The following is a 24,419-nucleotide window of genomic DNA, read 5'->3' on the forward strand; positions in this document are numbered from 1 at the left end:
CACGTGTGTGTCTGTGCTTGTTTCAATTTAACCAGTTTTTTTTTTTTTTTTTGTTTTTCTCTGAACACTGGTCTAGATTAGCCTGTGATTATTAAAGCATGACTAGTTTTAGAGATAAGCAATGTGTTTTTTTTTTTTTTTTTTTTAAATAGGTTTTCAGTCTGTCTCATACTCCAGTGACGGGTTTGGAGGTTTTGGAAATTATGAACTAATTTATGCATTTAATACCTGTATGAGAGCTTGTTTCTGCCACAGAATAAAACAAATTTAAAAGATAATTGTGACTTTATCCCTTTTTTTTTTTTTTTTTTTTTTTTTTTTTTTTTTGAGTTTATATCATGCCATTCTGAGTGGGTAAAGTCAGAATTGAAAGTTTCAGTTGCTTTTATTTTTGTTCAGTGGCAGAAACAAGCTTCACTAAACAATGAGCCCTAAGGGTTAAATTCATTCGAATGCTTTGATTGTACTGAAATGCATTCAAACCCATAAGGTTGCTGGTAAATTTTCTGTAATTTTGTTCTGCATTTTTCCTGAAAATACTGTAATTGGCAGTGTTATATAGGTTCACTCTTTAAAAAAAAATAACAAATTGCTGGGTTAAAAACAACCCAAGTTTGGTTGAAAATGGACAAACCCAGTGATTGGGTTAAATGTTTGGGGGCAAGTTTTATTTAACTCTTTAACTATTGTTTAAAAATGACTTTCTTGCGTAAAATGAACCTAAAGTATGTTGGAAATGAACATTAATAAGTTTAACAAATAATTAAACATTTATCAAATAGTTCATTAAAGTTCATCTTTTGGTTATTATTGTTGCCTCTAGTAATTATGTGTCTGATTTTTAATGTACAACACATTTTGGGTTCATTTTAAGCAAGAAAAGGCCGTTTTTAACAATGGTTGAGTTAAATAAAACTTGCCCCCAATCACTGGGTTTGTCCATTTTCAACCCAAACTGGGTTGTTTTTAACCCAGCATTTTTTTTTTTTTTTAGTGTATTTTGTATTTTCTCAAACCTGCAGGTCTCATTGTGAGCACTAGATGGCGCTGTTGTACAGAAGAATCTCATACAGTATTTCAGAGCTTGTGTTCAGTGATTGACTTCTGAAAATACATGCTTTTGTTTTTGTGTCTGTCGCTTCAGCAGAAACACCTGCATATGAAGTAAAAATAAATTAATAAAATTCTTAATGTTTGTTCAGGCGTTTTCTGTGATGTGTGCTTTTCTGTTTTGACTCTTGTCAAGTTGAGTTAACTTATTTATGTAGACTTTATTTAAATAGTCTTTTTCATTAATTGATTTAGCCTTAGTCTAAAAATATTTAAATATATTATAAAAATGACATAGAGGTGAACAATTTCATCATTATTCACTTCATTGTGTGAAAATGTTTACGTTCATTATGAATAAAATTTGTTTACCAAGCAAAGGTAAATATCAGTTTTGAACATGTTTAAAAATAATGATCTTTGTGCAAAAAGTGTGGAAATATATTTAGAATTGATACATTAGCTGAAATTAGCAACAGCAAGACTAGAGAGTTTATCAAATAAATGCTGTTCTTTTGAACTTTCTATTCATCAAAGAATCCTGAAAAATAAAATGTATGACGGTTTCCTCAAACATATGAATTGATAAAAATCAGAAATGTTTCTTGAGCAGCAAATCATCATATCAGAATGATTTCTGAAGGATCATGTGACACTGAAGACTGGAGTAATGATGCTGAAAATCACAGGAATAAATTACACTTTACTATATATTCACATAGAAAACAGCTGATTTACACTGGAATAATATTTCACTGTTTTACTGTATTTCTGATCAATTAAATGCAGCTTTGGTGAGCAGAAGAAACTTTTTCAGAAACATCAAAAATCTCAATGATTCCAGTCTTGTGTGTCTGGTGGTGTATGTTGTACTGAATAAATAGACTATACATGGGTTTCAAAGACGTCACTTCCGCTATGCCCACCGCCATATTTGGGACCGGTCACAGCTGCGCGCCCTGTTTAAGTCTATGGTGACAGCAGCTACAACTACCAGAGGAAGGCCAACAAAACGCTCTCAGAAGGTTCACAACAAGTTTATAATATATCTTGGATATGTGGTGCTGTTAGCCGTTTCAACAGTCGTCAGAACTTCAAATTTATTTGATTTATTTGAAAATATTATGAATTCTAGTTGCTGTGTTTCGGCGTGTTACAGGATGAACAAATTCACGACACCAGCTGACTACATTACTTAGTTCAAGTACATGCGTGCATGATTTTGTGCAAATATAAGTTGTAATTTTATGTATAGCTTGTATAAATATATATGAATTACCATAGGATGTGTCCTGTTGAGTTAATTAACCTTCTAGCAAAGCGCTTCAGTTTACGGGTGTTCATTCAGCGCGCGCAGCTCAAATAATACTGTTATCAAAATGAATCTGTTATTGATGTTATTGTATACAAAAAAAAATCTGTTATTGTTCATGATCCTTATTATTAATCAAACTATGTGTTGATGAAAATAATACTAGAATATAAGAGCTAGTTATTAAAAATAATGCATTCATTTTCTAAAAGAAATATTAAAGTTAATAATACTGTGTAGTAACGTTAAACATTTTAATGACTTAATCATTGCTGTTTGAGCTGCGCACGCTGAAGCTGAAGAGAATAAAAAAACCATAAACTGAAAGTTAATTAACTTTCAACTTTTTAATTAATCAACGGAACACATCCTATATAAAATAATCCAGATATTAATACAAAATAAAAATATTACAACTAGTATTTGCACAAAATCACGCACAGATGAACTTGAAGTAACCTCATTGAAACTCCGAAACACAGCAAATAAGCCCAAATAATTCACAACGTTATTTTACAAGTATATACGATTATAATATCATGTATAAGAAGACAGTCCCAATCATATTAATGTTTTGTCTTACTTTTTGAGCGCTCGCACTGAAGCTATAGATGATCATCAGCTCTGTGGGTTATTTACCTCAACGAAACATCCTTTATGAGAATAATCAGATATTTATACTTAATAAAATTAATAAGTTTTATCTGTACAAAATGATGCGAATGCACAAGTGAAGTTTGAACAAGTTATGTAATCAATGTTTAACTCAGTCGACGCGCTCTTACCACAACAACACGCTGAAACAACAACACAGAGAATTCACAACATTTTATTACAATAGTGTCCTCGTTATAATGTTACGTAAATGACAGTCCCAGCAGTTATTAATGTTGTGCATTGCTGTTTGGCTGCCAGTGGTGTGGTCCCTTCTGAATGAAGCCAATAATTCTGCCGATCTAACTACTTTGGGATCAAATAAATTTGTAGTTCTGACGACTGTTGAAACGGCTAACAGCACCACATATCCAAGATATATTATAAATTTGTTGTGAACCTTCTGAAAGCGTTTCGTTGGCCTTCCTCTGGTAGTTGTAGCTGCTGTCACCATAGACTTAAACAGGGCGCGCAGCTGTGACCGGTCCCAAATATGGCGGCGATAGAATACAGTGACGTCACATGAAACCCATGTATATAAAGATGGAAATAATATTTGTTTTATTTAACCACAATGACATCAGCGGTTGAATTTTAAATATTTTTTGCTAATTATTATGTGGAAAAAATTCTTGGAAATATTTTAATTTAAAAGTTTTAGTTTAAAGTTCCTTCTTGTTCCTTTTTTTAAATAAATGAAACCAATCATTGTCTTCCAGGAAGTGACATCATTTTGGAGGGAAAGCAGCAGCACAAACACCAGTAAGTCAGTGGATTTAATGGATTCAGAGATGTTTTGTGTGTTAGTTTTAATAATATCAACATTTCAGTATGTTTAAAGCATATTAATCATGAGCTCATGCACCTGATAGTCTCTTAATGAACCTTCAGCTTATTAAAACATGATAGAGGAGTGTGTGATGATGACGGACAGCTGTCAGCCTGATTGAGTCAGATATCTTGAGTTGTTTGTTCCTGTTACAGTGATCTAGGATCGTTATCACGTTTTATTCATATGTGGATGGATCAGTCATTATGTTGACTTGATAAAGGGTAGGGATTTTGTGTGTCTTAATGCATTTGTAAAGCACTTTTCACAGTGTTTCAAAGCATCTTTACAGGAAAATATTGTTGTAATTTTCCATATGTCTGAATAAGAAAAGACTTTGTCAAAGTTTCTCTTGTCAAACTTTAGTTTTGTGTTTATTATTTGCCACTGTGACTGCTGAAAAAGACATTTAACATTTTGGAGAAGCAGTCCTTCACGAGGCCTTTTGTCATGATGTTAGCCTTCTAATGATGAATTAACCATTGAGTACACTGACATTCAGTATACTGATCTCAAGCTTGGGATGTTGAAAGTCTGACTAGCGAAAACATGAATGAATGTGCAGTGGATTAAAACAGCCCTTTCAGTATTTCTGTTTGGACTAGTAGTTATTTTTAACCCTTTCATATCCAGCTCTATTGCATTTGACAGCCGGATTGCATTTGAAAATGTGCTGTTATGGTATTAAAATTTGTGTGTTTTTTAGGTGTGTAACGGTGCAACACGTATTTGCTCCAAAAATACCATTTCTATTGACAGACTTGGATGTTGAACTGCTAATGCATCTGAAAATAGTGGAGGACACAGTTCTCCTAAACATGAGACATGCTTTATATTAACAGCCTCAAATGAACTCATAAGCGTACAGTTTAAACTGGCTTGCCTTCCTGGACTTATTATGCCCTTGTTCAAAGTCTTGATGTTGTTTTTGGGCTCCACTAGAACAGGTTGATTATTTTCCTCATATTCTCCATTGTTGCAGCTCCTCTCTTCCCAGTCTGTCAGTAACGCTCTGTTTAGTTCCTGTCTCTATGAAGCCCCGCCTTCTGAAAAGCACAATGTGCTCTGATTGGTCGGCTGGAGCAGTGTGTTGTGATTGGTGTTTGGGAAATGTCCCGCCCCTTACCATAACCACCAGTTTCAACACACTACTAATTAACTCAACCAGGCCCCGCCCCTTTATTCTGCGCATGAGTTATTTAAATGAGGAGTATTGTGAAGAAAACTCAAGACTACAATGGAGGCGTTTCATAACGTCCTCCGGCATGTGGAAGTATGGAGGTCATTATAGGTCCTTCACACTGAGGATTTGACTGGGACAGGTTTTCAGTGAGAGAACATGAAACAAAAGAAGTTTTGTTAAAAGAGCAGTGCAAGAATACAGTTAGAATTTAATCATGAATACAAGTGGTTGATCACAAGTGTCTGGCTTTCTCCCAGACTGTGTCCAGCGGAAATAGTTCCCAAGCCTTGTATGAATGCATCCTTCATGATGGTTTTCTTCATGGACAGATCCGCTCTTTCCCCGTGAACTCGTTATTAACCGGTCGAAAGGCGTGTTGGCGTGAAACCAGCATCTCTACAGCTGGACTCGCAGAGAACGGCATGTAGAAAACAACCGGAAGTGACAAGGAAAGAGAAAGATAGATTTATATAATAGCATTGTTGAGGTCATGTGACATCAGCCGATATCCATTCAAACTGTTCAACTTGAATCTTGAATGCTCTTGTTTAGAGGACTGTGAATGTTCAGGGCCTAAACTGTACTAATATAGTTTCTAAATAGTGTGTACAGTTAACAGTTTTACGAACATTAAACTGTGAGATAAGGGGTAAAACATGTCCTACACACAAAAGCCCTCTTTCTGTAAAAAAATAAATGAATCGAAATAAAAATACTTAAAAATTTGCCAAACAAAGTGTTTAAAAATGCAACAAATTCAAAAATATGCATTTAAATTGAAAAGCAGAGATCTCTAATATATCAAACAATAGAAAAAGTCTTGAATTATATTTTTCATAAATTAGTGCCTGTCAAAGTTGTGTCCTCACTTTGCATCAACTCCGTCATGATTTTTTTATAATTCTGAATAAATCAGGCAGTGTAATTACTTACTCTTTCCTGCTCATTGTGGATCTCACAGTAGGACACAGTCCTGGAAGTTTTTATATTTTTTTAATATTTTATACAAACAATGTTGAAGTCTCTGCGGTCACAGCTTTAACATGTCAACTCTGTCATCCTGTGGGCATTTTTGTCATTTTTTATGTTTATTAGGCAGCTACAACTGAGAAAGAAAAAAGTGCTCCACTGTGCAACACGTAGTTGTGGTATTTGTCAGCTCTGTTGGTATTTGTCATTGCCGTCAGTATTTGTCAACTCCGTCAGTATTTGTCAACACGTCAGTATTTGTCAACTCCGTCAGTATTTGTCAGCTCTGTCAGTATTTGTCAACTCTGTCAGTATTTGTCAACTCCGTCAGTATTTGTCAACACGTCAGTATTTGTCAACTCCGTCAGTATTTGTCAACATGTCAGTATTTGTCAACTCCGTCAGTATTTGTCAGCTCTGTTGGTATTTGTCAGTTCCATCAGTATTTGTCAGCTCTGTTGGTATTTGTCAGCTCCATCAGTATTTGTCAGCTCTGTCAGTATTTGTCAACTCCGTCAGTATTTGTCAACACGTCAGTATTTGTCAACTCTGTCAGTATTTGTCAGCTCTGTTGGTATTTGTCAGTTCCGTCAGTTCCGTCAGTATTTGTCAGCTCCGTCAGTATTTGTCAGCTCCATCAGTATTTGTCAGTTCCGTCAGTATTTGTCAACTCCGTCAGTATTTGTCAGCTCTGTTGGTATTTGTCAGCTCTGTTGGTATTTGTCAGTTCCGTCAGTTCCATCAGTATTTGTCAGCTCCGTCAGTATTTGTCAACATGTCAGTATTTGTCAACTCCGTCAGTATTTGTCAGCTCTGTTGGTATTTGTCAGTTCCATCAGTATTTGTCAGTTCCGTCAGTATTTGTCAGCTCCATCAGTATTTGTCAGTTCCGTCAGTATTTGTCAACTCCGTCAGTATTTGTCAGCTCTGTTGGTATTTGTCAGCTCTGTTGGTATTTGTCAGTTCCGTCAGTTCCATCAGTATTTGTCAGCTCCGTCAGTATTTGTCAACATGTCAGTATTTGTCAACTCCATCAGTATTTGTCAGCTCTGTCAGTATTTGTCAACTCCGTCAGTATTTGTCAACACGTCAGTATTTGTCAACTCTGTCAGTATTTGTCAGCTCTGTTGGTATTTGTCAGTTCCGTCAGTATTTGTCAGTTCCGTCAGTATTTGTCAGCTCCATCAGTATTTGTCAGTTTTGTCAGTATTTGTCAACTCCGTCAGTATTTGTCAGCTCTGTTGGTATTTGTCAGCTCTGTTGGTATTTGTCAGTTCCGTCAGTTCCGTCAGTATTTGTCAGCTCCGTCAGTATTTGTCAACACGTCAGTATTTGTCAACTCTGTCAGTATTTGTCAGCTCTGTTGGTATTTGTCAGTTCCGTCAGTTCCGTCAGTATTTGTCAGTTCCGTCAGTATTTGTCAGCTCCATCAGTATTTGTCAGTTTTGTCAGTATTTGTCAACTCCGTCAGTATTTGTCAGCTCTGTTGGTATTTGTCAGCTCTGTTGGTATTTGTCAGTTCCGTCAGTTCCGTCAGTATTTGTCAGCTCCGTCAGTATTTGTCAACACGTCAGTATTTGTCAGTTCCGTCAGTATTTGTCAACACGTCAGTATTTGTCATTGCCATCAGTTTGTCATTGCCGTCAGTATTTGTCAGCTCCATCAGTATTTGTCAGCTTCGTCAGTATTTGTCAACACGTCAGTATTTGTCATTGCCATCAGTTTGTCAGCTCAGTCAGTATGTCAGCTCCGTCAGTATTTGTCAGTTCTGTCAGTATTTGTCAGCTCCGTCAGTATTTGTCAGCTCCGTCAGTATTTGTCATTGCCATCAGTTTGTCATTGCCGTCAGTATTTGTCAACATGTCAGTATTTGTCATTGCTCTCAGTATTTGTCAACATGTCAGTATTTGTCATTGCTCTCAGTATTTGTCAGCTCTGTTGGTATTTGTCATTGCCGTCAGTATTTGTCAACTCCGTCAGTATTTGTCAACTCCGTCAGTATTTGTCAACTCCGTCAGTATTTGTCAACACGTCAGTATTTGTCAACACGTCAGTATTTGTCAACTCCGTCAGTATTTGTCAACATGTCAGTATTTGTCATTGCCATCAGTTTGTCATTGCCGTCAGTATTTGTCAGCTCCGTCAGTATTTGTCATTGCCATCAGTTTGTCATTGCCGTCAGTATTTGTCAGCTCCGTCAGTATTTGTCATTGCCATCAGTTTGTCATTGCTCTCAGTATTTGTCAACATGTCAGTATTTGTCAGCTCCATCAGTATTTGTCAACACGTCAGTATTTGTCATTGCCATCAGTTTGTCATTGCCGTCAGTATTTGTCAGCTCCGTCAGTATTTGTCATTGCCATCAGTTTGTCATTGCCGTCAGTATTTGTCAGCTCCGTCAGTATTTGTCATTGCTCTCAGTATTTGTCAGCTCCATCAGTATTTGTCAGCTTCGTCAGTATTTGTCAACACGTCAGTATTTGTCATTGCCATCAGTTTGTCATTGCTCTCAGTATTTGTCAACATGTCAGTATTTGTCATTGCTCTCAGTATTTGTCAGCTCCATCAGTATTTGTCAGCTTCGTCAGTATTTGTCAACACGTCAGTATTTGTCATTGCCATCAGTTTGTCAGCTCAGTCAGTATGTGTCAGCTCCGTCAGTATTTGTCAGTTCTGTCAGTATTTGTCAACTCCGTCAGTATTTGTCAGCTCCGTCAGTATTTGTCAGCTCCGTCAGTATTTGTCATTGCCATCAGTTTGTCATTGCCGTCAGTATTTGTCAGCTCCGTCAGTATTTGTCATTGCCATCAGTTTGTCATTGCTCTCAGTATTTGTCAACATGTCAGTATTTGTCATTGCTCTCAGTATTTGTCAGCTCCATCAGTATTTGTCAACACGTCAGTATTTGTCAGCTCCGTCAGTATTTGTCAGTTCTGTCAGTATGTGTCAGCTCCGTCAGTATTTGTCAGTTCTGTCAGTATTTGTCAACTCCGTCAGTATTTGTCAACTCCATCATTATTTGTCATTGCCGTCAGTTTGTCAGCTCCGTCAGTATTTGTCAGCTCCGTCAGTATTTGTGAGTTCCGTTAGTATTTGTCATTGCCGTCAGTATTTGTCAACTCCATCAGTATTTATCAGTTCCGTCAGTATTTGTCAACTCCGTCGGTATTTGTCAACTCTGTTGGTATTTGTCAACTCTGTCGGTATTTGTCAACTCCGTCGGTATTTGTCAACTCCGTCAGTATTTGTCATTGCCGTCAGTTTGTCAGCTCCGTCAGTGTTTGTCAGCTCCGTCAGTATTTGTCAGCTCCGTCAGTATTTGTCAGTTCTGTCAGTATTTGTCATTGTCGTCAGTATTTGTGAGTTCCGTCAGTATTTGTCATTGCCGTCAGTATTTGTCAACTCCGTCAGTATTTGTCAACTCCGTCAGTATTTGTCATTGCCGTCAGTATTTGTCATTGCCGTCAGTATTTGTCAACTCCGTCAGTATTTGTCAACTCCGTCAGTATTTGTCATTGCCGTCAGTATTTGTCAACACGTCAGTATTTGTCAGCTCTGTTGGTATTTGTCAACTCCGTCGGTATTTGTCATTGCCGTCAGTATTTGTCAACTCCGTCAGTATTTGTCAACACGTCAGTATTTGTCAGGTCTGTTGGTATTTGTCAGCTCCGTCGGTATTTGTCAACTCCGTCGGTATTTGTCAACTCCGTCGGTATTTGTCAACTCCGTCAGTATTTGTCATTGCCGTCAGTATTTGTCAACTTCGTCAGTATTTGTCAACTCCGTCAGTATCATCATATCATTTAGTTTATTTCCACTACATCTGTACGTTTACATATACACATATACACACATGCACATATAGCACAAATTATACATATATGCATATACATACGTACATACATATATACACATACCTACATACACATATACATAAATGCATGAATGCATGCGTGCCCATATATTCCCACACATACATATAGCAAGCACCTACCACGCATGTACATACATGTGCACGCACGTACACACATCTGCCTACGTAGGTATTCAACATTAACATGTGCATAAGTGCAGATATTATTTCTGACACTGTGGAAAATGGACATCCTAAAAAGCTATGCATCTTATGGCCGGGGTCCATCACCAAGTGTAAACAAAACAGATGGTTTGGCAGATTTTAGATACTTTAAGTTGAAATAATAATATAATAGTAGAATAATGATAACAATAATAAAAAAAAAGTAAATACATAAAAGTAAATGTAATATAAAGGGTCATAATTTTTATGTAGGTCTAGTACAGTAATATGAATATGCAGTTACTCATCATTACATCATGTAGGCACTGCATACTTCCCTGCCACATGTACAAGGAGAAATACAATAAAGGTAAGACCTCAGCCGCGATATCAGTCGTTACTATAATTTTCCAGCAGCTTACATTTTAAATTTCTTTTAAATATGGATAGTGAGGCAGACAATTTAATATCATTGTCTAACTCATTCCATATTTGTGGTCCTCTATAGCAGACACTGAAACTAGTACATTTTAAATTCCTGATTTTCCCTTATAAAAGAGACCTTTTCCTTGTATCATGTTGGTGCGAAGATGAGTATAGTGGAATAAGTTCACAAATTTGTGAACAACACTATACATTATACAAGCATTATGATAGAAGTTACTTTCAGTATTTGTCATTGCCGTCAGTATTTGTCAGCTCCGTCAGTATTTGTGAGTTCCGTCAGTATTTGTCAACTCCATCAGTATTTGTCAGCTCTGTCAGTATTTGTCAGCGCCGTCAGTATTTGTCAGCTCCGTCAGCATTTGTCAACACGTCAGTATTTGTCAATTCTGTCAGTATTTGTCATTGCCGTCAGTATTTGTCAGCTCTGTTAGTATTTGTCAACATGTTAGTATTTGTCATTGCTCTCAGTATTTGTCATTGACGTCAGTATTTGTCAGCTCTGTCAGTATTTGTCAGCGCCGTCAGTATTTGTCAACACGTCAGTATTTGTCAGCTCTGTCGGTATTTGTCATTGCCGTCAGTATTTGTCAACTCCGTCAGTATTTGTCAGTTCCGTCAGTATTTGTCAGCTCTGTCAGTATTTGTCAGTCCCGTTAGTATTTGTCATTGCCGTCAGTATTTGTGAGTTCCGTCAGTATTTGTCATTGCCGTCAGTATTTGTCAGCTCTGTCAGTATTTGTCAGTTCCGTCAGTATTTGTCATTGCTGTCAGTATTTGTCATTGCCGTCAGTATTTGTGAGTCCCGTTAGTATTTGTCATTGCCGTCAGTATTTGTGAGTTCCGTCAGTATTTGTCATTGCCGTCAGTATTTGTCAGCTCTGTCAGTATTTGTCAGTTCCGTCAGTATTTGTCATTGCTGTCAGTATTTGTCATTGCCGTCAGTATTTGTCAGCTCTGTTAGTATTTGTCAACTCCGTCAGTATTTGTCAGCTCCATCAGTATTTGTCAACTCCGTCAAAATTTGTCAACACCGTCAGTGTTTGTCAACTCTGTTAGTATTTGTCAGTTCCGTCAGTATTTGTCAATTTATCTGTCAACTCCGTCAGTATTTGTCAACTCGTCAGTATTTGTCAATTTATCTGTCAACTCCGTCAGTATTTGTCAACTCCGTCAGTATTTGTCAATTTATCTGTCAACTCCGTCAGTATTTGTCAGCTCCATCAGCATTTGTCAGCTCCTTTAGTATTTGTCAATTTCTGTCAACTCTGTCAGTCTTTGTCAACTCCGTCAGTATTTGTCAATTTATCTGTCAACTCCGTCAGTATTTGTCAACTCCGTTAATATTTGTCAATTTATCTGTCAACTCCATCAGTATTTGTCAGCTCCGTCAGCATTTGTCAACTCCTTTAGTATTTGTCAATTTCTGTCAACTCCGTCAGTATTTGTCATCTCCGTCAGTGTTTGTCAGCTCCTTCAGTATTTGTCAACTCCATCAGTATTTGTCAATTTATCTATCAACTCCGTCAGTATTTGTCAACTCCGTCAGTATTTGTCAATTTATCTGTCAACTCCGTCAGTATTTGTCAACTCCGTCAGTATTTGTCAACTCCGTCAGTATTTGTCAAAACGTCAGTATTTGTCAACTCCGTCAGTGTTTGTCAGCTCCTTCAGTATTTGTCAACTCTGTTAGTATTTGTCAATTTCTGTCAACTCTGTCAGTATTTGTCAATTTATCTGTCAACTCCGTCAGTATTTGTCAACTCCATTAGTATTTGTCAATTTCTGTCAACTCTGTCAGTATTTGTCAACTCTGTCAGTATTTGTCAATTTATCTGTCGACTCCGTCAGTATTTGTCAAAACGTCAGTATTTGTCAATTTATCTGTCAACTCCGTCAGTATTTGTCAACTCCGTCAGTATTTGTCAATTCCATCAGTATTTGTCAGTTCCGTCAGTATTTGTCATTGCCGTCAGTATTTGTCAACTCTGTCAGCATTTGTCAATACGTCAGTATTTGTCAACTCTGTCAGTGTTTGTCATTGCCGTCAGTATTTGTCAGCTCTGTTGGTATTTGTCAGCTCAGTCAGTATTTGTCAACTCTGTCAGCTTTTGACAATACGTCAGTATTTGTCAACTCTGTCAGCTTTTGACAATACGTCAGTATTTGTCAACTCTGTCAGTATTTGTCAACTCTGTCAGTATTTGTCATTGCCGTCAGTATTTGTCAACTCCGTCGGTATTTGTCAGCTCTGTTGGTATTTGTCAACTCTGTCAGTATTTGTCAACTCTGTCAGTATTTGTCATTGCCGTCAGTATTTGTCAACTCCGTCGGTATTTGTCAGCTCTGTTGGTATTTGTCAACTCTGTCAGTATTTGTCATTGCCGTCAGTATTTGTGAGTTCCGTCAGTATTTGTGAGTTCCGTCAGTATTTGTCATTGCCGTCAGTATTTGTCAACTCCGTCAGTATTTGTCAGCTCTGTCAGTATTTGTCAGTTCCGTCAGTATTTGTCATTGCCGTCAGTATTTGTCATTGCCGTCAGTATTTGTGAGTTCCGTCAGTATTTGTCATTGCCGTCAGTATTTGTCAGCTCTGTTAGTATTTGTCAACTCCGTCAGTATTTGTCAGCTCCATCAGTATTTGTCAACTCCATTAGTATTTGTCAATTTATCTGTCAACTCCGTCAAAATTTGTCAACACCGTCAGTGTTTGTCAACTCTGTTAGTATTTGTCAGTTCCGTCAGTATTTGTCAATTTATGTCAACTCCGTCAGTATTTGTCAACTCGTCAGTATTTGTCAATTTATCTGTCAACTCCGTCAGTATTTGTCAACTCCGTCAGTATTTGTCAATTTATCTGTCAACTCCGTCAGTATTTGTCAGCTCCATCAGCATTTGTCAGCTCCTTTAGTATTTGTCAATTTCTGTCAACTCTGTCAGTCTTTGTCAACTCCGTCAGTATTTGTCAATTTATCTGTCAACTCCGTCAGTATTTGTCAACTCCGTTAATATTTGTCAATTTATCTGTCAACTCCATCAGTATTTGTCAGCTCCGTCAGCATTTGTCAACTCCTTTAGTATTTGTCAATTTCTGTCAACTCCGTCAGTATTTGTCATCTCCGTCAGTGTTTGTCAGCTCCTTCAGTATTTGTCAACTCCATCAGTATTTGTCAATTTATCTATCAACTCCGTCAGTATTTGTCAACTCCGTCAGTATTTGTCAATTTATCTGTCAACTCCGTCAGTATTTGTCAACTCCGTCAGTATTTGTAAACTCCGTCAGTATTTGTAAACTCCGTCAGTATTTGTCAAAACGTCAGTATTTGTCAACTCCGTCAGTGTTTGTCAGCTCCTTCAGTATTTGTCAACTCTGTTAGTATTTGTCAATTTCTGTCAACTCTGTCAGTATTTGTCAATTTATCTGTCAACTCCGTCAGTATTTGTCAACTCCATTAGTATTTGTCAATTTCTGTCAACTCTGTCAGTATTTGTCAACTCTGTCAGTATTTGTCAATTTATCTGTCGACTCCGTCAGTATTTGTCAAAACGTCAGTATTTGTCAATTTATCTGTCAACTCCGTCAGTATTTGTCAACTCCGTCAGTATTTGTCAAAACGTCAGTATTTGTCAAAACGTCAGTATTTGTCAAAACGTCAGTATTTGTCAACTCCGTCAGTATTTGTCAACTCCGTCAGTATTTGTCAAAACGTCAGTATTTGTCAACTCCGTCAGTATTTGTCAACTCCATCAGTATTTGTCAGCTCCGTCAGCATTTGTCAACTCCGTCAGTATTTGTCAACTCCGTCAGTATTTGTCAGCTCCGTCAGCATTTGTCAACTCCGTCAGTATTTGTCAACTCCATCAGTATTTGTCAGCTCCGTCAGCATTTGTCAACTCCGTCAGTATTTGTCAACTCCATCAGTATTTGTCAACTCCGTCAGTATTTGTCAACTCCATCAGTATTTGTCAGCTCCGTCAGCATTTGTCAACTCCTTTAGTATTTGTCAATTTCTGTCAACTCCGTCAGTATTTGTCATAACGTCAGTATTTGTCAACTCCGTCAGTGTTTGTCAGCTCCGTCAGTATTTGTCAACTCCATTAGTATTTGTCAATTTATCGGTCAACTCCGTCAGTATTTGTCAACTCCGTCAGTATTTGTCAACTCCATCAGTATTTGTCAGCTCCGTCAGCATTTGTCAACTCCGTCAGTATTTGTCAACTCCATCAGTATTTGTCAGCTCCGTCAGTATTTGTCAGCTCCGTCAGCATTTGTCAACTCCGTCAGTATTTGTCAACTCCATCAGTATTTGTCAACTCCGTCAGTATTTGTCAACTCCATCAGTATTTGTCAGCTCCGTCAGCATTTGTCAACTCCTTTAGTATTTGTCAATTTCTGTCAACTCCGTCAGTATTTGTCATAACGTCAGTATTTGTCAACTCCGTCAGTGTTTGTCAGCTCCGTCAGTATTTGTCAACTCCATTAGTATTTGTCAATTTATCTGTCAACTCCGTCAGTATTTGTCAACTCCGTCAGTATTTGTCAACTCCATCAGTATTTGTCAGCTACGTCAGCATTTGTCAACTCCGTCAGTATTTGTCAACTCCGTCAGTATTTTTTTCAATTTATCTGTCATCTCCATCAGTATTTGTCAGCTCCGTCAGCATTTGTCAACTCCTTTAGTATTTGTCAATTTCTGTCAACTCCGTCAGTATTTGTCATAACGTCAGTATTTGTCAACTCCGTCAGTGTTTGTCAGCTCCGTCAGCATTTGTCAACTCCGTCAGTATTTTTCAACTCCATCAGTATTTGTCTGCTCCGTCAGCATTTGTCAACTCCTTTAGTATTTGTCAATTTCTGTCAACTCCGTCAGTATTTGTCATAACGTCAGTATTTGTCAACTCCGTCAGTGTTTGTCAGCTCCGTCAGTATTTGTCAACTCCGTTAGTATTTGTCAATTTATCTGTCAACTCCATCAGTGAATAAATGTATGTTTTCAGAAGAACCTGTTCCCTTACATGACTCATTAGCTGAAACCTTTATCTACAAATACATTAGTTTAAAAGTAATGTATTATTAAATAATAAAAACTAACTTCTAAAACATGTTTTGTCCCTTATCTCAAGAATCAGTTATTCACATTTCACGTTATTTCTGAATGTTTAAATGTCCAGTGCAAATTTTAAGGGAATATATTCCATTGTAGGCCTATCATTCTTCAAACATTGCGGGAACGTTACTTTTGAATGTTCTCTGAACGTTCTGAAACAAGTAAAAACCTTTAAAAAAAAATGTCACCATAAAGGATGTATAAATAGTGTTTTTGTGCAAACGTTTTGAGAACATTATTAAAGACCAGATGAACATTAATAGAATGTTACTGAAATAATGTGTGTTCATAACTTTGATAGAACGTTTCTGTTATTCGGACAGAAGCTCAAAAAGACGAGGATGGTGAACAAGCAGAAAGAGATAAAGGGGTTCAGACCCAATTCAATTCGCAAATCGCTTTATTTAAATATTCCCTCATGGTATTCCCTGCAAATTGTGGATAAGCAGTTGTTCCTTCCGTTGTACTGGAATAAAGTAAAAAGGAGCACGTTCGGGACGTTCTGATGACGTATCACGCACGTTGTCCGCGGTAAAATCGCTTTTTCTCCCAGTCACAACCGGCAAACAGTCGGGAGAAACTCTGAAGTGAAGTTCCAGCTCTGAGGAGATCTGACTGACAGCTGCAGGTTCACGCGCATCACTGCGCCTCTGCCACGCGCGATGGTTTCTGCTGTTTTTACTCCCATATAGAGTGTCTGGAGGATTCGGCGCGAGTTTCTTCATTGATCCACTCCATGACGAGGATCTACCGCGGAATAAAGCAACACATTTCACCGGAGCTCGTGATGTTCGCCGCTCTGTGCGCGCTCTTGGTTCTGCGCGTGTCGGTCGCAGCGGATCTGAGCGCGCTGAACTGCAGTCAGGTGAAAGACGCGTTCACTGCTCTGGGATTCAGTCCTGACAGTGTTCCCACCGAGGAAACATCAGGTACAAGTTTAGTAAACATAGTGATTAAATAGGGGAGACAGGGGCATACACAAACAGTTTTCATTTTGATTAATATAATATGAATTCTGTTCTCCAGGCTAAGTTTACAGTATCATATTTAAGTGAATACAATAAAACCACATACAAAGTGAACACAATGAAAGCTGTGTGAGTGATTTACATGTCTGAAAAACATTGCATTTTCAGTTGGCTTTGGCTTTTTCATGAATGATCTTGTTTACATTAAACTGAAAAGCCCAATCATTTGTGACAACTTACCCCGTACAGTGTGGCATATTGACATGTTAGTGGAAATGAATGATCTGTAGCTCGTTAGTAGCTTATGTAGATGGTGTTAACCCAAATATCTGTTGCAGTTCAGAGACCATGTCAACTCTTGAGAGTTTGACATCTCCATTGTTTGTAGTTGAAAACCTATTGGTAATAATGATAATTGACAACTCTGTTGTTTAACTCTTGTTGTTTTAGAATGATAAACCAAATACTGAGGGACGGACGATGCCACACAAAAACATGTTTTGAAAGTAGAGATTTTAAAGCTTTCTCCATTCACAAACACAAAAAGTGTTTGTTAATGCTGCATTTCAGTTTCGGGTTTATTTGAGTAACTACAAGTAACTGAAATACTGAGAAACGTAAGTCCAATCACTAGAGATGGACCAATAACTGCTAACCGGTAATAATTAAAATCTCCTCTCTCTATAACACATTTTTGACCCTGTAAACTGCTGGTGAGATTTGCTTTGAGTTAGAGTTTAGCTTCAGCGATCTTGTTTGAATCATTGAGACCTAAAGGGAATAATGTCATTATTTTATAATGCCGTGGCACACTCGTAACACCAGCGTTTAGGATATGAGCAAGGCCTTTATTCATGACTCATGGCTTTAATTGTTGGTTTGTTTTAAAAATAATAATCTCAAGGTTGTCTCCTGGTAAAAGTTAAACCAAACCTTCACCGCCGCTTTAACATTATTATGTGGTTTGCGAGTTTGCAAGGATAAGTAATGGGTGATGGACCAGGAGTGTGTAAAGAGTGTGTAAAGAGTTTACATTGAGTGTGTAAGAGTTTATATCGAGTGTGTAAGGAGCGTGTAATGAGTGTGTAAGGAGTGTGTAATGAGTGTGTAAGGAGCGTGTAATGAGTGTGTAAGAGTTTACATTGAGTGTGTAAGAGTTTATGTCGAGTGTGTAAGGAGCGTGTAATGCGTGTGTAAGGAGTGTGTAATGAGTGTGTAAGGAGCGTGTAATGAGTGTGTAAGAGTTTACATTGAGTGTGTAAGAGTTTATGTCGAGTGTGTAAGGAGCGTGTAATGAGTGTGTAAGGAGTATGTAATGAGTGTGTAAGGAGCGTGTAATGAGTGTGTAAGAGTTTACATTGAGTGTGTAAGAGTTTATATCGAGTGTGTAAGGAGCGTGTAATGAGTGTGTAAGAGTTTACATTGAGTGTGTAAGAGTTTATATCGAGTGTGTAAGGAGCGTGTAATGAGTGTGTAAGGAGTGTGTAATGAGTGTGTAAGGAGCGTGTAATGAGTGTGTAAGAGTTTACATTGAGTGTGTAAGAGTTTATGTCGAGTGTGTAAGGAGCGTGTAATGAGTGTGTAAGGAGTATGTAATGAGTGTGTAAGGAGCGTGTAATGAGTGTGTAAGAGTTTACATTGAGTGTGTAAGAGTTTATATCGAGTGTGTAAGGAGCGTGTAATGAGTGTGTAAGAGTTTACATTGAGTGTGTAAGAGTTTATATTGAGTTTATATCGAGTGTGTAAGGAGCGTGTAATGAGTGTGTAAGGAGTGTGTAAGAGTGTGTAAGAGTTTACATTAAGTGTGTAAGAGTTTATATCGAGTGTGTAAGGAGCGTGTAATGAGTGTGTAAGAGTTTACATTGAGTGTGTAAGAGTTTATATTGAGTGTGTAAGGAGCGTGTAATGAGTGTGTAAGAGTTTACATTGAGTGTGTAAGAGTTTATATCGAGTGTGTAAGAGTTTATATTGAGTGTGTAAGGAGCGTGTAATGAGTGTGTAAGAGTTTACATTGAGTGTGTAAGAGTTTATATCGAGTGTGTAAGGAGCGTGTAATGAGTGTGTAAGAGTTTACATTGAGTGTGTAAGAGTTTATATTGAGTTTATATCGAGTGTGTAAGGAGCGTGTAATGAGTGTGTAAGGAGTGTGTAATGAGTGTGTAAGAGTTTACATTGAGTGTGTAAGAGTTTATATTGAGTGTGTAAGGAGCGTGTAATGAGTGTGTAAGAGTTTACATTGAGTGTGTAAGAGTTTATATCGAGTGTGTAAGAGTTTATATCGAGTGTGTAAGGAGCGTGTAATGAGTGTGTAAGAGTTTACATTGAGTGTGTAAGAGTTTATATCGAGTGTGTAAGGAGCGTGTAATGAGTGTGTAAGGAGTGTGTAAGGAGTGTGTAAGGAGCGTGTAATGAGTGTGTAAGAGTTTACATTGAGTGTGTAAGAGTTTATATTGAGTGTGTAAGGAGTGTGTAATGAGTGTGTAAGAGTTTACATTGAGTGTGTAAGAGTTTATATCGAGTGTGTAAGGAGCGTGTAATGAGTGTGTAAGGAGCGTGTAATGAGTGTGTAAGAGTTTACATTGAGTGTGTAAGAGTTTATATTGAGTGTGTAAGGAGCGTGTAATGAGTGTGTAAGAGTTTACATTGAGTGTGTAAGAGTTTATATCGAGTGTGTAAGGAGCGTGTAATGAGTGTGTAAGAGTTTACATTGAGTGTAAGAGTTTATATCGAGTGTGTAAGGAGAGTGTAATGAGGGTGCAAGGAGCGTGCAAGTTTATATAGAGTGTGTAAGGAGTGTAAGAGTTTACATTGAGTGTGTAATGAGTGTGTAAGAGTTTATATGGAGCGTGTAAGGAGCGTGTAAGGAGCGTGTAATGAGTGTGTAAGAGTTTACATTGAGTGTGTAATGAGGGTGTAGGAGTGTGCAAGAGTGTAAATGTGTGTAAGGAGCGTGTAAGGAGTTTAATGAATGTGTAAGAGTTTATATTGAGTGTGTAATCAGTGTGTAAGGAGCGTGTAAGAGTTCATATGGAGTGTGTAATCAGTGTGTAAGGAGAGTGCAAGGAGCATGTAAGGAGTGTGTAAAGAGTGTGCAAGGAGCATGTAAACTAAAGAGTGTAATGAAGGATCCTGTGATTTCTGTGACGCAGACGGAATTGCAGAATCAATCCAGGCATGAACATGGAATTTACAGTATTACACATTTAATGTCAGTTACAGTAAAACCTTATTTTTTTTTTTAAAGGAATCTCTCACAATTTCTCTTCCAAGTTTTAATTTTCACAGTAAACCTGTCGCAGGACACGTTGTTTGCCAAAAAAAAGGATTTATTAAATTTTCATTCAATTCCATTTTAAAAGTTTTATGCTGTGATTACCACCGTCTTTGATAAATAAATTTGCATTAAATCATAAAACAATTCATAGTGCCTATTGTAAAAATGGTCATAAATTATTAAATTGATAAAGTTTTATGAATTCAAATGTTTAATTCAAAAATTTTGTTGAATTCAAAAATTTTAATTAAACCATTAAAATGGAATCCAGAAAAATTAAAAAGGAAAATTTGGGACAAAATAAATGTATTTCATAGAGCCTTAGTGGTGTCGGCCGTGTGCACGACACATCTATGAAATATTCTTCATAATATTGCAGTAATAAAGTTTGCATATGATTAGTTTGCAATATTATTGCTTTGGTTAGTGCCATATTTTGCAAATCACCTTATCTGGATTTGCTGAGATCAGTCACGTCATGTATTGAGTGAAGCAGACATAATGAGCGTCAGGCAGCGATGACAGCTTGTGCTTGTGATGTTTACACTGTATGGATAATATGACAGTCTTGGAAAGTTTTGCACGTCGATCCGTCTATAAGCTTCACGATTGTGGCGTTGTAAAAGGCTGATCCAACTGGAGCTGCACAATCTGAAGTTACTCTGAGATTCTCCACACGTATATTTAAAGCGTGTGACGAGGCGTCCGTGACTCTCGCAGACGCTCAGAAGTGTTCCAGCTCTGAACACAGGATGATGTTTGGTGTGTGAATGTGTGCTGTGATTCTCAGAGGTCAAACCACAGACTGAATAACACTGTTGACATGATTCTGTGACCTCCTTGACTTCATGATCAGAGATTGGATTGCTGTTGACGGGTAAGAGGTTTGAGGTCAGAAGTGTGCAGTCTGACGAATCACTGACAGGAGAGTCCTTCATCAACGAGGTCGCTGTCTGACACTGTGTTATAGTCAACACTGACCCTGTTTGCCTTATTAATACACTTTCCTGCGCTTTTTCATGTTGAGTTTATCACTGAGCCAACGGACAAACATATACTGTCACGTATCTTCATGCAGATAAAACACACACAGCCTGAGGTGGTTTAATGCCGTTTCTGCTTTATGGCGGACATCACGTTTTTTGTTATTTCGAGCCTTAAATAGACATGGAAAGCTAAGAGGCCTTGGAGACAAGAAAACAAGCCCTTCTCCCTGATTGGCCAGAAATGGAAATGAAGGTCAAAAATGGGAGAAGAGCTTTTGAAGAAACTTCATGCAGTGAATTTCAATGAAAAAAATAAACTAAAAAAAAATCTAAATTTAAGTCCGTATGATATTTATTTTAATTTAATTTTTGCATTTTTATTTAATTTTAGTTTTATTTTAGCTTTATATATATTTTTTTAATTTTTACTTTTTCTTATTTTATTCATTTATTTATTTATTTTTAATCTTCTCAGTATAAATCATCCGCACTTGTTGTTCAGACATTCTGCCGCCTCACAGAAAATAAATAATAATAAAGGATTGTCATGACATGGGGGTGAATATGATGAACAAAAATGGTAATTGTTTTGTTGAACTATTCCTTTAAAATTCATTTGAAGTGTTGAATGATCGCTTTAGTCATCATTTCTAAATATGCAAATCCGAAACACAACAAAAATATGGGAATGACTGATCAATGAGTCTTTTCTGATCACAAAAGCTGCATTTATTTGATCAAAAATACAGTAAAATTGTAAATCAGTAAATCAGCTGTTTTCTATGTGAATATATAGTAAAGTGTAATTTATTCCTGTGATCAAAGCTGAATTTTCAGCATCATTACTCCAGTCTTCAGTGTCACATGATCCTTCAGAAATCATTCTAATATGATGATTTGATGCTCAAGAAACATTTATGATTATTATCAATTCATATTTTTGTGAAAACCGTAATACATTTTATTTTTCAGGATTCTTTGATGAATAGAAAGTTCAGTATTTATTTGAAACAGAATCTTTAGTAACATTATAAATGTCTTTACTGATGAATAAAAGCATTAATTTCTTTGAGCGTCAGTGACTCTGAAGCGTGTCTCTGGTCTGCAGGAGTGAATCTGCGTGTTTGCGCTCCTCAGAGATCCTGCTGTAACACAGAGATGGAGGAGATCTTCAGCCGCAGGAGCTCTCGTGACTTTGAGAAGCTGATGGAGGACACCAGCGAGGAGCTGAGGAACGCTTTTGTGAGCGGACATAAAAGGTTTGATGGTACGATTTGTTCTGTAACCTTCACTGATTGGATGGTGGAAATGTTTCAGTGCCCCAATCTGCATATGAATATTATCATGAAGATTATGATTGTAGACGGTGTCCATCAGTGACAGGAGAGAAACGCTGCACAGCTGTCGATAACTGTTATAACGTGGTGTCAAAATCAACCACTAGGGGCGCCGTGATATTTATTCTTGATATTTAATGATATTTAAGTTTTGGAGAAAGCTTAAAAACATTTAGGCTGTACTGATAATGTGAATCTCTGTCTGGACAAAGATGCTTGACTACTGAGTGCACGAGGATTATTAGTGCTAGATATACTTCCAGCAATATTATTCCTCAGATTACTCTGCTTAAATGAGAGAAAACAAGCAAAAATACCTCCAGACGTAACAAATGAGTCCATAAATGCCATTAAAGAACGACTCGAATCGTGTGTTTTCACAAAATAATCTTTTGTCTGGAAACGGTTCGTCACATAATGATCTGATAAACACAGTGGCTGTACTTGTTTATAAGAGCTTTGGTTCAGTTAGTCTATGTTTATTTGAGCTTAGAATGGAAAAAAATCCATCTTTTTATGAGGTGTTCTTGTTGCTTTGTATTTTTCAGCTTCAAAGAGCTCTACATGATCCCAGATGAGGAATAAGAGTCTTATCTAGAGAAACCATCGCTCATTTTCTAAAAAAATTAAAAATTATTCACTTTTTAACCACAAATGCTCGTCTTGCACTGCTCTGTGATGCTCCACGCATGACGTAATCATGTTGGAAAGATCACACGTGACGCATAAATAAGTACCGCGGTAGAGTGAAAAACTCCATCGCATTTTCTCCTCCAACTTCAAAATCGTCCGACATCGTTGTTTTACCTATTTTTGTAAAGGTTGTTTGACTTGGTCTTTGACGTTCTCTTTGTAAACACTGGATCGGTACTTCCTCCTACGTCACGCGTGACCTTTCCAACATGATTACGTCATGCGTGGAGCATCACAGAGCAGTGCAAGACGAGCATTTGTGGTTAAAAAGTATATAATGTTTATTTTTTTTAGAAAATGAGCGATGGTTTCTCTAGATTAGACTCTTATTCCTCGTCTGGGATCATGTAGAGCTCTTTGAAGCTGCACTGAAACTGACATTTGGACCTTCAACCCGTTGAACCCCAGTGAAGTCCACTATATGGAGAAAAATCCTGGAATGTTTTCCTCAAAAACCTTCATTTGTTGCTTTGACAGACTTCTTCCTGGAGCTGCTGGAGAACACGGAGCGCTCTCTGAACGAGATGTTCTTGCGCACTTACGGAAAGCCCTACCTGCAGAACGTCGAGGTCTTCCAGGGCCTTTTCTCCGAGCTGAAGCGATATTACACCGGCGGGAACGTCAATCTGGAGGAGATGCTGAACGACTTCTGGACGCGTCTCCTGGAGCGCATGTTCCAGCTGCTGAACTCCCAGTATCTCATCACTGAAGACTATCTGGAATGCATCAGCAAGTACATGGAGCAGCTTAAGCCCTTCGGAGACGTTCCCAAGAAGCTGAAGTCTCAGGTTACACGAGCGTTCATCGCAGCGCGCACGTTTGTCCAGGGCCTCGCGGTCGGACGGGACGTGGCCAACAGGGTGTCCGAGGTGAGCTGCTGCTCGAGAACATGTTCACTTGTGCTGCTTACTGTCCTGTGCATGTGATTCATGAGGGAAAACCAACCTGGGAAAACCAAATCATGTGGCACTGAAGACTGGAGTAATGATGCTGAAAATTCAGCTTTGATCACAGGAATAAATTACACTTTACTATATATTCACATAGAAAACAGCTGATTTACACTGGAATAAAATTTCACTATTTTTACTGTATTTTTGATCAAATAAATGGAGAAGAGACTCTTTCAGAAACATTAAAAAATCATAATTATTCCAATCGTTTAACCTGTAGTGGTGTTTGTATCTCCCTTCAGTTCTCGTGAACTGTGCGTTTATGTCTTTGCTGCCTCATAATTTTGGTTTTAAAGTTGTCTGAATTGAGAAACGCGTCTCATGATTATTGGCTGATGTGTCTCAGGTCAGCATGAGCCCGGCGTGTGTCGGCAGCTTCACCAGGATGCTGTACTGCTCTCAGTGTCGAGGTCTGTCCACGCTGAAGCCCTGCAGCGAATACTGTCTGGACGTGATGAAGGGCTGTGCGGCTGACCAGGCCGATCTGGACCCGGAGTGGAGCAGGTACATCGGTAAGAGCTGAAACACACCTGAAGCTTCAGGAATTATAGATGTCATGTCACCTTGTCACAGATGTCAGCGCTCACCGCGTCCTGGACACCAATATTTGAACGATTTATAAAAGATCAATCACTCTCTGG

The 24,419-nt window shown here is 37.9% G+C and overlaps 1 protein-coding gene across 4 annotated transcripts in view; it reads left to right on the plus strand.

Annotated features, from left to right (window-relative positions):
- Positions 1-3,735: 3,735 nt before the first annotated feature.
- Positions 3,736-24,419, plus strand: part of gpc6b (glypican 6b) — a 38,594-nt gene continuing 17,910 nt past the window's right edge. Inside the window, exons 1-4 of one of the 4 annotated variants that reach the window (XM_048194896.1) lie at positions 3,736-3,778; positions 21,904-22,062; positions 23,303-23,694; positions 24,125-24,290. In XM_048194896.1, coding sequence (XP_048050853.1) covers positions 21,954-22,062; positions 23,303-23,694; positions 24,125-24,290 — 667 coding nt within the window. In that variant the 5' untranslated portion in view covers positions 3,736-3,778; positions 21,904-21,953. Of the gene's footprint in view, positions 3,779-15,994; positions 16,497-21,903; positions 22,063-23,302; positions 23,695-24,124; positions 24,291-24,419 lie in introns of those variants that run through there. The other 3 variants (XM_048194897.1, XM_048194895.1, XM_048194898.1) reach the window with 3 other exon arrangements.

Source organism: Megalobrama amblycephala, linkage group LG6 (genome assembly GCF_018812025.1).
Source record: "Megalobrama amblycephala isolate DHTTF-2021 linkage group LG6, ASM1881202v1, whole genome shotgun sequence".
Lineage (NCBI taxonomy): Eukaryota > Metazoa > Chordata > Actinopteri > Cypriniformes > Xenocyprididae > Megalobrama > Megalobrama amblycephala.